Source organism: Heloderma suspectum, chromosome 3, assembly GCF_057233095.1.
Source record: "Heloderma suspectum isolate Gila_16-S chromosome 3, 16-S_ref, whole genome shotgun sequence".
NCBI classification, from domain to species: Eukaryota; Metazoa; Chordata; class Lepidosauria; order Squamata; family Helodermatidae; genus Heloderma; species Heloderma suspectum.
This window is the reverse complement of record NC_139460.1, coordinates 1,778,022-1,791,264: the sequence shown is the minus strand read 5'-3', so window position 1 is coordinate 1,791,264 and position 13,243 is coordinate 1,778,022. Positions and strand designations below refer to the sequence as shown.

Below are 13,243 nucleotides of genomic sequence, written 5' to 3'. Positions count from 1 at the left end.
CAGGCTGTGATGTCCACACTGAGAAAAGTGATTTAGAGCTTTTCTAAATGAGCTTGTTCATCATTGTATCTACTTTCGGTTTAGTCACAGAATTGAGCTCAGAGCTCTACACAAAGAGCTTTTCTGTTCCTGTTTTTCTGCTACGTAACCTCTATGTGGTGTACTACAACAGAATATCGCCATTAAACAATAATAATTTGCTTTTCCTTTGCTTTCAGAAATAGTACCCCATTTTCCCCACACTTAAAAGAACCATGAAAGTGCTCTTTAAAAGCAGAAGCGAAACTAGAGGATCATGCTGTCATTTAAAGAATCTGTAAACAATTGTGAGTAAGGAATAATGAGCAAACAATAAATGTCTTGTGTAGAACAGCTCCCATAGAATCACAGAATAGTAGAGCTGGAAGGGGCCTACAAGGCCATGGAGTCCAACCCCCTGCTCAATGCAGGAATCCAAGTCAGAGCATCACCGACAGATGGCTGTCCAGCCTCATCTTGAACGCCTCCAGTGTGGGAGAGCCCCCCACCTCCCTAGGGAATGGGTTCCATTGTCGTATTGCTCTAACAGTCAGGAAGTTTCTCCTGATGTTCAGCCGGAATATGGTTTCCTGTCACTTCAGCCCATTCTTCTGTGTCCTGCACTCTGGGATGACCGAGAAGGGATCCCGGCCTGCCTCTCTGGGACAACTTTTGAAGAGCGCTATCCTATCTCCCCTCAGTCTTCTCTTCTCAAGGCGAAACATGCCCAGTTCTTTCAGTCTCTCTTCATAGGGCTTTCAACCAGTGGAATGGATTGTGTTGCCTGAATAGCCAGATGGTTTCTTTTTCTTTTGATAGGGAGCAGCAAAGAATACAGGACAACTGATGCTGAAGAACATCATGTCCTCCTCCAATGGGACTGTCAGTCCTCCAGCTTTCCTCCTCACAGGGTTTCCTGGGCTAGAAAGTTTACACATCTGGATTTCCATCCCCATCTGTTCCATGTACTTCACAGCCATTGCGGGGAACTGTACCATCCTCTTCATCATCTGGACAGACCAAGCCCTCCATGAGCCCATGTACTACTTCCTCTCCATGCTGGCGCTCTCGGACTTGGACTTGTCCTCTGTCACTTTGCCCACCATGCTGAGTGTCCTTTGGTTCAACCAGCGTGTGATCGATTTTAATGCCTGCCTGATCCAGATGTACTTCATCCACACTTTCTCCATTATTGAGTCAGGCATTTTAATCTCCATGGCCTTCGATCGCTTGGTGGCCATCCGGAACCCCCTGAGATACACGACCATCTTGACTAATGATACCATAATCAGGATTGGGGTGGGGGTTGCCATCCGGGGTGCCCTCCTTGTCTTTCCAGCTTCCTTCCTCCTGAAGAGGCTGCAGTATGGAAGAGTGAATGTGCTCTCATATTCGTTTTGCTTGCACCAGGATATTCTGAAGGTGGTGCATTCGGACCGGAAGATCAGCAGCATCTACGGCTTGATGGTGGTGATCTCCTCCATGGCGCTTGACTCTGTATTGCTTGTTTTATCCTATATGATGATCCTCAAAACCGTGTTGAGCATCGCGTCTAAGGTGGAGCGCCTCCGGGCCCTGAACACGTGCATCTCCCACATCTGCGCTGTCCTCACTTTCTATATCCCAATGATTGGCCTCTCTATGATCCACCGATATGGGAAAAATGCCCCGCCGGTTGTTCACATCCTCATGGCCAATGTCTACCTTCTGGTGCCGCCACTGATGAACCCCATTGTGTACAGTGTGAAAACCAATCAAATTCGAACACGGATAGTGAGAAGGTTCCAGAAGTGTCAAGAGGCAACTGGAACCTCTTAGAATCAGCACCCAGGCCAAGAGAGTTATGTGTGGTTTTATTGTTGATTAATTGTATAGTGTTGTTTTTATTGTTATATTTATTTCTGTTTTTATGCGATTGCATTTTATGTTCGCCACTATCAAACTTTTGTGGAAAGCTATATATGACTTTGAATAATATATCACTTAATACATTAATAAACTGTAAGTGCAGAGAGAAGGGGAGGGTGCTGGTGGTGCTGGTGGTCTTACAAAATCGGTGTAAAAAATGCCAGGTATGCCAGAGATGGCAAAAATCACAACCAAGAAAGGCAGCTGCACCAATAGTAGATTCCTGGCATGTTTCAAGGAAACTCCTTATCGAGGGAATCTCAGACCCTGGAATGCTGTGCGGGAGGGTTCTCTTGCCTTTCCCTCGTTAAGTCTCCCTTGGGTGAGGAGAAGGCAAGAGAACCATCTCGCACAGCATTCCGCGGTCTGAGATTCCCTCGATAAGGAGTTTTCTCGAAACATGCCAGGAACCTACTATTGGTGCAGCTGCCTTTCTTTGGTTTTGGTCTTTGGCATTATAGCTGTTTTTTTTTAAATCCCTGTTGGTGGTATAGTAATAACCATCTTATGCACAGCACCCCTAAATACTAAAAAGAATCAGATGAATACAAGAGTCAATCAGCATGGGTGTGACTCACTTCTGACTCATGATCATTTATTTATTTGTTTGTTACATTTATATCCTGCCTTTCCTCCAAGGATTCCAAGGTGGAGTCCATGATCCTCCTCTCCATTTTATCCTCACAACGACCCTGTGAGTTAGGTTAAGTGGAGAGTCCGTGACTGGCCCAAAGTCACCCGGTTTCGTGGCCAAGTTGGGACTAGAACCCAGGTCTCCCAAGTCCCAGTTCAACACTCTAACCACTGCACCACACTGGCTAACTAGACTAGATAGATAATAGGGTGGATGTTCACAGTTAGCGGAAATGAAATTCCACATTGTCAGATTTCCTATTTAATTCCAGTTCAGCGGTTCACTCTGGAGTCTCCCTTTACTGTTCTGGAATGTGGTTCCTGCAGTCTGTTTGTTGCGTCTGGTGGACAAGCAGGGCTTAACCAGGCCTTGCAGTAATGGTGTCCTGTTTGGACAATGGGCCTGCTTCCAGTCTACAAAATCACACCCGTATCATTGTCTGTAGCACCAGAAGCAAAACACTGCTAAACTGTGACAAAAGAGTCTTTCATGTGGCCCTTTGTTAAACTTTGAGGAGGGAGCCTAAATTTTTCTGCTCATCTCAGAGATTTTCCACTAGCCAGAGCCAGTGATTCTGTTAAGACCCTTGCGGTGCTGTGGAATGATGAGGTGAGACACAATCCCCTTCAGCACTGCAGGGTTTAACTGGCTCCGTGATTTACTGGGGCGGGGGGTGAATAATTAAACAGGCTGGAAGATAGCTGGAGTACAAGTGGTGCAAGATGGGCCAGAGGGCGAGTGATCATGTGCGCGAGTGTATTCTCGTGCCTTTTGCATGGTAGTGAAGGTGGCAAAAAAGACTTACTTTGCTGCCTCCATTGCACCTTTGAGTATCCTTCCAGCTGAGCTCTTCTGAGTGGATTGGGAGTTGCATAGTGTAATATCTGCTGCTGCAAACAGGAAAATATTATATCACAGGATTGGCCTCAAAGTGATTGTACTGTACAGAACATGGTAATACAGATACAGGCCAGATTGGAGACACTGACCTTGATCTGGGTACTGAATAACTCCTTGTCCTCACTTAGCCAACAGTGTATGATCATGTGCTGGGCCCAGTTTCTAGTAAGCAGAAATTGGGATGAATCCTGATCACACCCCTGGAGCACTCACTGACCTACTAAGTCAGGTGCCAAAACACAGGACAGCTTCCCATAGAAATTGGGTGGCCATCGTGTGAACAGAATGCTTGATGAGATAGGCTCTTCTTCCGATCCATCAAAGCACTTCTTAGTTCTTCTGTTCTTATTGCAAGCAAAACAGTATTTCAGACAGAAATCATAGAATCATAGATAGTAGGGTTGGAAGGGGCCTACAAGGCCATCACGTCCAACCCCCTGCTCAGTGCAGGAATCCAAGTCAGAGCATCCCCGACAGATGGCTGTCCAGCCTTGTCTTGAATGCCTCCAGTGTGGGAGAGCCCACCACCTCCCTAGGGAATTGGTTCAATTACCTAGGGAAATTTAAAATAAGTAAAATATATTGGCTGCATCTTACAAATATAATCAAATGTATTGGTACAACCATTAGCAGTATCAACCCAGCTCATCGAGAGAGATTTGTTCACATACCAAAGTCTAGCCAAAATTAGCCAGGCTCCCAGGAATTCAGGGTTTGTGGACAATGAAATTTGCAGCTCAGCAACTCCCAAGGGAAGCTTCCATTGATGCAAGCACTTCCCAGAAGGGATGAACAGGGACACATAAAGGCTCTCGTGTTGTTGGCATCTCAGCAGACGCATGTCCATGTTTAGAAAAGATGCTTTCCTCCTTATTGTATAATCTGAAACCGAGAATGCTGGAAGAAGGCACCACAAGACCACTTGAATCAACCTGGCTGGAGTCCTCTAACTGGAGGTGATTTCGGTGAGTGGCATTCCCTTTATATGACGCCATGATGGTTTCATCTTGACAGGTTCTGGGGTTTTGCCTGTGCAGCAGATTTCGCTTAAGGAAATAAGAAGAGTCATGCCAGATCCTTGGGCAGAACGCCTGGTTCAGTTTCCTTCTGGTGTGAGAGAGCCCTGGGGGGTATCTTCACGAAAATGGAATGAGATGCACGTTGGTGTATTATCTGGATTTTCATGGAATCAGCTTTGGTCTGTCAAGGATGCATGAAGCAAGAAAAGCCAGTGTACCTTACCTTTACAATCCAGTATTCATGGTCACACAGCACTTCAAAGGACCATACTTTCAGGTTGGGTGGGGGTAGTAGAACTGAACGTCATCAACCAGGCAGGGGCTGCTCAACCAAAGACAGAGGCTTGTTTCCTGACCCATGTCCAGGCTCCCCCCTGCTACTACATTAATTTGAATGGAGAGTAACTAATTCACAATTCTGAAAGCTAGAAACAGTGCTAAAAAGGCAGGCTAGATACCCACTCCCCATGAGAGCACCCCACCAGCAATTCCCCCCTTTCCCCCAATGTGCGCACTTTTGCCTGAAAAAACCAAAATCCCTGATTCTCGAGTGTAGGATCTGAAGGCTCCCCTGAGAACATCCCCCTCCCAATTCCACTCCATTCCAGCACACTGTCACGGAGTTACAGCTTCCACCCCCTCTTCTCCTTCTCTAGACACTTTCTCCCTGCTCGCAATGACAGGCTCCTGTGATCCTCAGACTTCACTAGATTGCCACTCTGATAAAGCTCTTATGCATCAGAGAAGAGACTTTACACAACATTAGGGAAATGTTTTAACACAACGTTGGGGAAGAGAAGTAACACAAACATCAGACAAGTGCATAATCACGGAGGCTAATTACTCCCAGTGGCGAAAAGGAAGTGCAGGGCAATTCTGCAGGCTGAAAAGTGCACTCTAGGGCTTTGATGTGTTGGGAAGGCAGGTGAGTTACTCTAGTTACCTACGTTACCGAGGGCATGGCCAGGTGAAAGACACACCCCTAGGAATGCCCCGATCTTACTGAATTTAAAGCAGAGGGATGGGAACACAGCTGCTGAACTCCAGGGGAGCTGAATTAAAGAAAAACAATGGAGCAAAGGTACTCTGGAAAAATGCGGCTTCCTCACAGGTAAACTCTGGGGAAGCTGCAGAGTGGCCAGATGTAATGTGTCCCTTACGACTTTAAGCCACAGCAGCATCAGAGAAAACCTCCCATGTAGACAGGCCCCTGGAGGCTTAGTGTGCCTTTGACACCGGCTCTCTTTCAAACTCAGAGTCAGAGCACAGTGGAGGCCTGCAGCCCCTCAGAGCAGGCTGCGCGGGCTGTGTCAGAGCGCCAGGGTGCAGGCTGTGCAGCCCCCACCCCTCCACGCCGTACACCAGATGCAGTTACCTTCCACAGTTACTCTTCATGCGCTTCACTCTCTTCTAGCTATTAATGTAAAACTATTTCACACACATACATCCTACTGAGCACTTGTCTCAAGGCTGTCCTCTGCAGAAGAATTGTGCATTCAGAAAATGGCATTAAGAACTTCACTTGTGAGGTCTCTGGTCTCTCTCTCTCTCTCTCTCTTTTGCCCTTCTGAAGAGTCACTCTGTTGAAACCAAGTGGAAATCCTGATTTTCCCCAGTTGCCCCTCCACCAAACAACTTAAAACCCCTCTGGGTCACATTTATCCACTTTCAGTTACTGACGCTCCTATAGATGTTTACTAGTCTACTTTTCTGAGCTGTTTCACAAGGCCACGTTTACTCCGCATATAAGCTAACCAGGAGGACCCATGTAGAGATTGTGAGGAAGATGCCACTGTGAACCCATTAAGAGCTGCCATACATTTCCCTAGCAACACGCATCTTTCAGATAGTTCATGTATCTTTTTGGCATTCTCTTCATTCATCTGCTCATGTGAGCAGTTGCACGTGGGAGCTGCAATCCAGAAGAGCGTGTGGATCTTGGCTGCAGTAACATTTGTACTCTAGAAGGTGCCTTTAAAAACCACAGAAGCGCCAATCTGTTCATTAACTCCTGGATCACATCAGGAAACAACTCTCCTTAAGAAAAAAACTGATGAAAAGCAATATGCAAAGTTGCTCATTCTTGGTCATGGGTGCAAACAGTTATTGGCTTCATGATCGGCACCTAATGTTTTGGCACAGGACTGTCCTGGAGACTGTCAAGACCTCACTGATATTAGCTGCAAAGCATGGAAGATTTCCCCTTCATGGATCACTGCCTTGTTGTGGCGAAGGGGCTTGCGTAACTCAGTGAAGCCATAAGCTATGCCGTGCAGGGCCACCCAAGACGGACAGGTCATGGCAGAGGGTTCTGACAAAATGTGGTCCACTGGAGAAGGAAATGGCAACCCACTCCAGTATTCTTGCCAAGAAAACCCCATGGAACGTATCACAAGGCTAAAAGATATGACGCCGGAAGATGAGCCCCTCAGGTCGGAAGGTGTCCAATATACTACTGGGGAAGAGCAGAGGGTATTTCCAAGTAGCGCCAGAAAGAGTGAAGCGGCTGGGCCAAACCCGAAAGGACACTCAGCTGTGGATGTGTCTGGCGGTGAAAAGAAAAGCCGATGCTGTAAAGAACAATATTGTTTAGGAACCTGGAATGTCAGATCAATGAATCAAGGTAAGCTGGAGGTGGTCAAACATGAGATGGCAAGATTGAACATCGACATCTTGGGAATCAGCGAACTAAAATGGACAGGCATGGGCGAATTTAATTCAGGTGACCATCATATCTACTATTGTGGGCAAGAATCCCTTAGAAGAAATGGAGTAGCACTCATCGTCAACAAAAGGGTGGGAAAAGCAGTACTGGGGTACAATCTTAAAAATGGTAGAATGATCTCAGTACGAATCCAAGGCAAACCATTCAACATCACAGTAATTCAAGTCTATGCCCCAACCACTGAGGCCGAAGAAGCTGAGGTTGATCGGTTCTATGAAGACCTACAACACCTTCTAGAACTAACACCAAAAAAAGATGTCCTTTTCATCATAGGGGATTGGAATGCTAAAGTAGGAAGTCAAGAAATCACCGGGATAACAGGCAGGCATGGCCTTGGTGTACCAAATGAAGCAGGACAAAAGCTAATAGAGTTTTGCCAAGAGAACATGCTGATCATAGCAAACACTCTTTTCCAACAGCATAAGAGGCGACTCTACACATGGACGTCACCAGATGGTCAATATCGAAATCAGATTGATTATGTCCTTTGCAGCCAAAGATGGAGAAGCTCCATACAGTCAGTAAAAACAAGACCTGGAGCTGACTGTGGCTCAGATCATGAGCTGCTTCTTGCAAAATTTCGGCTTAAATTGAAGAACGTCGGGAAAACCACTAAACCGTTCAGGTATGACCTCAGTCATATCCCTTCTGAATATACAGTGGAGGTGAGGAATAGATTTCAGGGATTAGACCTGATAGACAGAGTGCCTGAGGAACTATGGACGGAGGTCCGTAACATTGTTCAGGAGGCAGCAACAAAATCCGTCCCAAAGAAAAAGAAATGCAAGAAAGCCATGTGGCTGTCTGATGAGGCTTTACAAGTAGCTCATGAAAGAAGGGAAGCGAAAAGCAAGGGAGAAAGGGGAAGATATACCCAACTGAATGCAGAGTTCCAGAGAATAGCAAGGAGAGACAAGAAGGCCTTCTTAAATGAACAATGCAAAGAAATCGAGGAAAACAACAGAATGGGAAAGACTAGAGATCTCTTCAAGAAAATTGGTGATCTCAAGGGAACGTTTTGTGCAAAGACGGGCATGATCAAGGACAAAGAAGGCAGGGACCTAACAGAAGCAGATGAGATTAAGAAGAGGTGGCAAGAATACACAGAAGAACTATACAGGAAAGATCTGAATGTCCCTGATAGCCATGATAGTGCGGTCACTGAACTTGAGCCGGACATCCTCGAGAGTGAAGTCAAGTGGGCCTTAGGAAGCATTAGTAACAACAAAGCTAGCGGAGATGACAGTATTCCAGCCGAGCTATTTAAAATCCTAAAAGATGATGCTGTTAAAGTGCTGCATTCAATATGCCAACAAATCTGGAACACTCAACAGTGGCCACAAGACTGGAAAAGGTCAGTTTACATTCCAATTCCAAAGAAGGGCAACGCCAAAGAGTGTTCAAACTACCGCACAATTGCGCTCATTTCACATGCCAGCAAGGTGATGCTCAAAATCCTACAAGCTAGGCTTCAGCAGTATGCGAACCGAGAACTACCGGAAGTACAAGCTGGGTTTCGAAGAGGCAGAGGAACTAGAGATCAAATCGCCAACATTCGCTGCATCATGGAGAAAGCAAGAGAATTCCAGAAAAACGTCTATTTCTGCTTCATTGACTACGCTAAAGCCTTTGATTGTGTGGATCACAACAAACTGTGGCAAATTCTGAAAGTGATGGGAGTACCAGACCACCTTACCTGTCTCCTGAGAAACCTGTACGAGGGTCAAGAAGCAACAGTAAGAACCAGACATGGAACAACCAATTGGTTCAAAATTGGGAAAGGAGTACGACAAGGCTGCATATTGTCACCCTGCTTATTTAACTTATATGCAGAGTACATCATGAGAAATGCCGGGTTGGATGAATCAGAGGTCGGAATTAAGATTGCCGGGAGAATGATCAACAACCTCCGATATGCAGACGATACCACCCTAATGGCAGAAAGCGAAGAGGATCTCAAGATCCTCTTGTTGAGGGTGAAAGAGGAGATTGCAAAAGCTGGTTTGAAACTCAACATTAAAAAAACTAAGATCATGGCATCTGGCCCCATCACTTCCTGGCATATAGAAGGGGAAGAAATGGAAGCAGTGACAGATTTTACTTTCTTGGGCTCCAAGATCACCGCAGACGGTGACTGTAGCCATGAAATTAAAAGACGCTTGCTCCTTGGGAGGAAAGCTATGGCAAACCTAGACAGCATAGTAAGAAGCAGAGACATCACCTTGCCGACAAAGGTCCGTCTAATCAAAGCTATGGTTTTCCCAGTAGTAATGTATGGCTGTGAGAGCTGGACTATAAGGAAGGCTGAGCGCCGAAGAATTGATGCTTTCGAACTGTGGTGCTGGAGAAGACTCTTACGAGTCCCCTGGACTGCAAGGAGGTCAAATCAGTCCATCCTAAAGGAAATCAACCCTGAGTGCTCATTGGAAGGACAGATAATGAAGCTGAAGCTCCAATATTTTGGCCACCTAATGCGAAGAGAAAACTCCCTGGAAAAGACCCTGATGCTGGGAAAGACTGAAGGCAAAAGGAGAAGGGGACGGCAGAGGATGAGATGGCTAGATAGCATCACGGATGCAATGAATATGAACTTGAGCACGCTCCGGGAGAGAGCGCAGGACAGGAAGGCCTGGCGTGCTATGGTCCATGGGGTCACGAAGAGTCAGACACGACTGAACGACTGAACAATGGTAGATTTATGGCCATTGATCTAAAAAAGGGCTGATAGCTTTTTCTTTCCTTCAAACATAGGTTTCATTAATATATCTATATCATCTATCTATTTTAAAAGCAGATAGGAAAATACAGGTAAGAATAGAAGTGACAAAAGTAGAATCACTGATGTGGTATTACAATTGAAGTATTGAAGTTCTGAATAGAAATATTACGAGCTTACTAACAGATTCATCCAATGTCCAGTTAAACACTTTGTAAATGTGGTGTGTGTTTGTGTATGTGTGTGAAGGGGGTGTGTATGTGTGTGAAGGGGGTGAGTATGTATGCATTTATGTGCATGTGTGTGTGTGTGTGTGTGTGCGTGTGCGCATGTGTGCGTGCTTTGGCTCACCCACCACTGGTGTGCTGCCCCTGGCCACTTTTCCTTGAGGGGGTGCAGCCCCTGGGGGTGAGAAGGCCCCCACCCTGTTCTAAAGCATGGGTAAGGAGTCGCCAGGCCTCCGTAGCCTCCCCACCCCCTCCTGGCTGTTATGCTTGCTTGTTTTCAAATGCCAGTTGTAGCGGGTGGGCGCCTCCCCCCCCCCCCAGTGTCAGGCTTCCCGGTCCCCCCAGCGCACATGCTCAGGCAATCTGACACCGGACACCCACATTGATAAGCACTCTTTGAGTCCGATTCCGTAGCCAACTGTGGATCCACCGGATCGTTGTTTCATCTAGCCCACTTTGAGCTAGTTTGCTCATCAGGACATCATGGGGCACTCTGTCGAAAGCTTTGCTGAAGGTGAGGTATATGATGTCTACAGCATTCCCACGGTCTACAAGGGAGGTGACTTGATCCAAAAATGAGATCAGATTTGTCTGGCAGGATTTGTCACAAACAAGTCCTGCCAGACAAATCTGATCTCATTTTTGGATCAAGCCACCTCCCTTGTAGACCGTGGGAATGCTGTAGACATCCTCTACCTCGACTTCAGCAAAGCTTTCGACAAAGTGCCCCATGATATCCTGATGAGCAAACTAGCTCGAAGTGGGCTAGATGAAACAACGATCCGGTGGATCCACAGTTGGCTACAGAATTGGACTCAAAGAGTGCTTATCAATGGGACCTCCTCAAACTGGGGAGAGGTAACGAGTGGGGTACTGCAGGGCTCAGTCCTGGGCCCAGTGCTGTTCCACATTTTTATGAATGACTTGGAGGAGGAGGTGCAGGGAATGCTGATCCAATTTGCAGATGACACAAAATTGGGCAGGGTAGCTAATACTCTGGAAGACAGAAACAAAATTCAAAGTGATCTGGATAGACTGGAGCGCTGGGCAGAAAATAACAGAATGACATTGAATAGGGATAAATGCCATGTTCTGCACCTAGGGAAAAGAAACCAAACGCACAGTTACAAGATGGGGGATATATGGCTCAACAACACGACAAGCGAGAAGGATCTTGGAATTGTTGTCGATCACAAGCTGAATAGGAGCCAACAATGTGATGTGGCTGCAAAAAAGGCAAATGCTCTTTTGGGCTGCATTAATAGAAACACAGCTTCCAAATCCTGGGAAGTACTAGTTCCCCTCTACTCAGCACTGGTTAGGCCTCATCTGGAGTACTGTGTGCAGTTCTGGGCACCACACTTGAAGAAGGATGCAGACAAACTGGAGAGGGTTCAGAGGAGGGCAACAAAGATGATCAGGGGACTGGAAACAAAGCCCTATGAAGAGAGACTGAAAGAACTGGGCATGTTTCGCCTTGAGAAGAGAAGACTGAGGGGAGATATGATAGCGCTCTTCAAGTCCTTGAAAGGTTGTCCCAGAGAGGAAGGCCAGGATCTCTTCTCGATCATCCCAGAGTGCAGGACACGGAATAATGGGCTCAAGTGACAGGAAGCCAGATTCCGGCTGAACATCAGGAAAAACTTCCTGACTGTTAGAGCAATACGACAATGGAACCAATGACCTACGGAGGTGGTGGGCTCTCCCGCACTGGAGGCCTTCAAAACGAGGCTGGACAGCCATTTGTCGGGGATGCTCTGACTTGGATTCCTGCAATGAGCAGGGGGTTGGACTCGATGTCCTTGTAGGCCCCTTCCAGCCCTACTATTCTATGATTCTATGATCAGTGAGACTTCTTTATTGCAGGAAATCCCACGGCAAAAGCTTAATAGTTCCACTCTTCTGAAATCACATAGCTGATGGTCTGTAGCTATCGGCTCTATGCAATTCCAGAACAGTCTAAACGCTGCTACCATGACTGAGATCCTCATCAACGTGGTTTCTCCGTTGCCATCTCCATGGTTCTGAACGCAAGGGAAGGGACTCTGGATTCCTGAGTACCTAACTCACACAATCCTTTCACAGTGTTCCAACCCCGGACATGGAAAGGGAATGATTCCTGGAATGAACCCATCAGGCAATCAAAGGATAACTTCTTGAAAGGCCTAAACAACCCACACCCATAGAGAGTCCAACTTTGACTCTTTTGTTGATAACTCCAGGCTACATGGTCAAGGCCCATCAAGATCGAGGAAAGGGCATACCCACGCACGCAAGGAGTTCCAGGCCACCACTTTCGCACTGGCAACTCCACGCTCCATGAGTTCTGGCGGAGGGAAGTCCAAAAGTCGTAGATCAAACCCAGCCTGCCAGTACTGAGCTGACTGCAAACACAGACACACAATCCACAGCAACTGGAGCTCAAGTCCATGAAACACCTCACAGCACTTTTCATGGCAAGTCCTTAACAATCCAGAGTTCCAGTCCAGGTGCAGAGGGCCCAGGCGATGATGGATCCAACAGAGAAGGCTTCGGGCAATGAAGGCGAGACATTCCTGCAAAGGCTCCTCGCCTTTGCATCGGCTTAACAGGGAAGGCGTGACTGCAGGACCCCGCTCCGGATCCCTTGGCAGACGAGGACCCGTAGCCTTCCGGCCAGGCCCCCGTCTGCACAGGGCGGCACCGCTCAGCCCTCCAGCAGCGACGCTTCAGCCTGGGCGGCCCTTCTGCACACACCCCCACCTCTGCCAGGTCCTCACGGACAGGTCCCAGCCTCTCTCCTGCCAAGGCTGGACCAGCAGGTGGAGGGGAGTCGGGCAACCCCCCTGGCTCTGCTCGGACAACACTGACGGAGGGAAGCTCACACAGACTTTGATGCTCCGGAAACTGAATAGGCCCCAGCCCTTCCCAGCGACTTCCAATCAAATCCTGGCTATAGCCTCCAAGGCCCTGACAAGTACCAGCCAAAAATCCTGGACAACTGGATCAACCATAAAACAGGGTGGCACTGTGTACTACTTTACAGAGGACACTCCTCTCTTCGAGGGCATCCTCCATCGGAAGGGCTGTCCAGCGAAAAGGTCAAGCACCATCGAA

At 47.3% G+C, this 13,243-nt stretch overlaps 1 protein-coding gene across 1 annotated transcript; it reads left to right on the top strand.

The window, feature by feature from the left end:
* Positions 1–216: 216 nt before the first annotated feature.
* Positions 217–2,008, top strand: LOC146349200 (olfactory receptor 51G2-like). The gene is made up of 2 exons (XM_084841564.1): positions 217–326; positions 838–2,008. Exon 2 carries the CDS (start codon positions 865–867, stop codon positions 1,834–1,836), a length of 972 nt encoding a protein of 323 aa, XP_084697690.1. The 5' UTR covers positions 217–326; positions 838–864; the 3' UTR covers positions 1,837–2,008.
* The last annotated feature ends 11,235 nt before the right edge of the window (positions 2,009–13,243 follow it).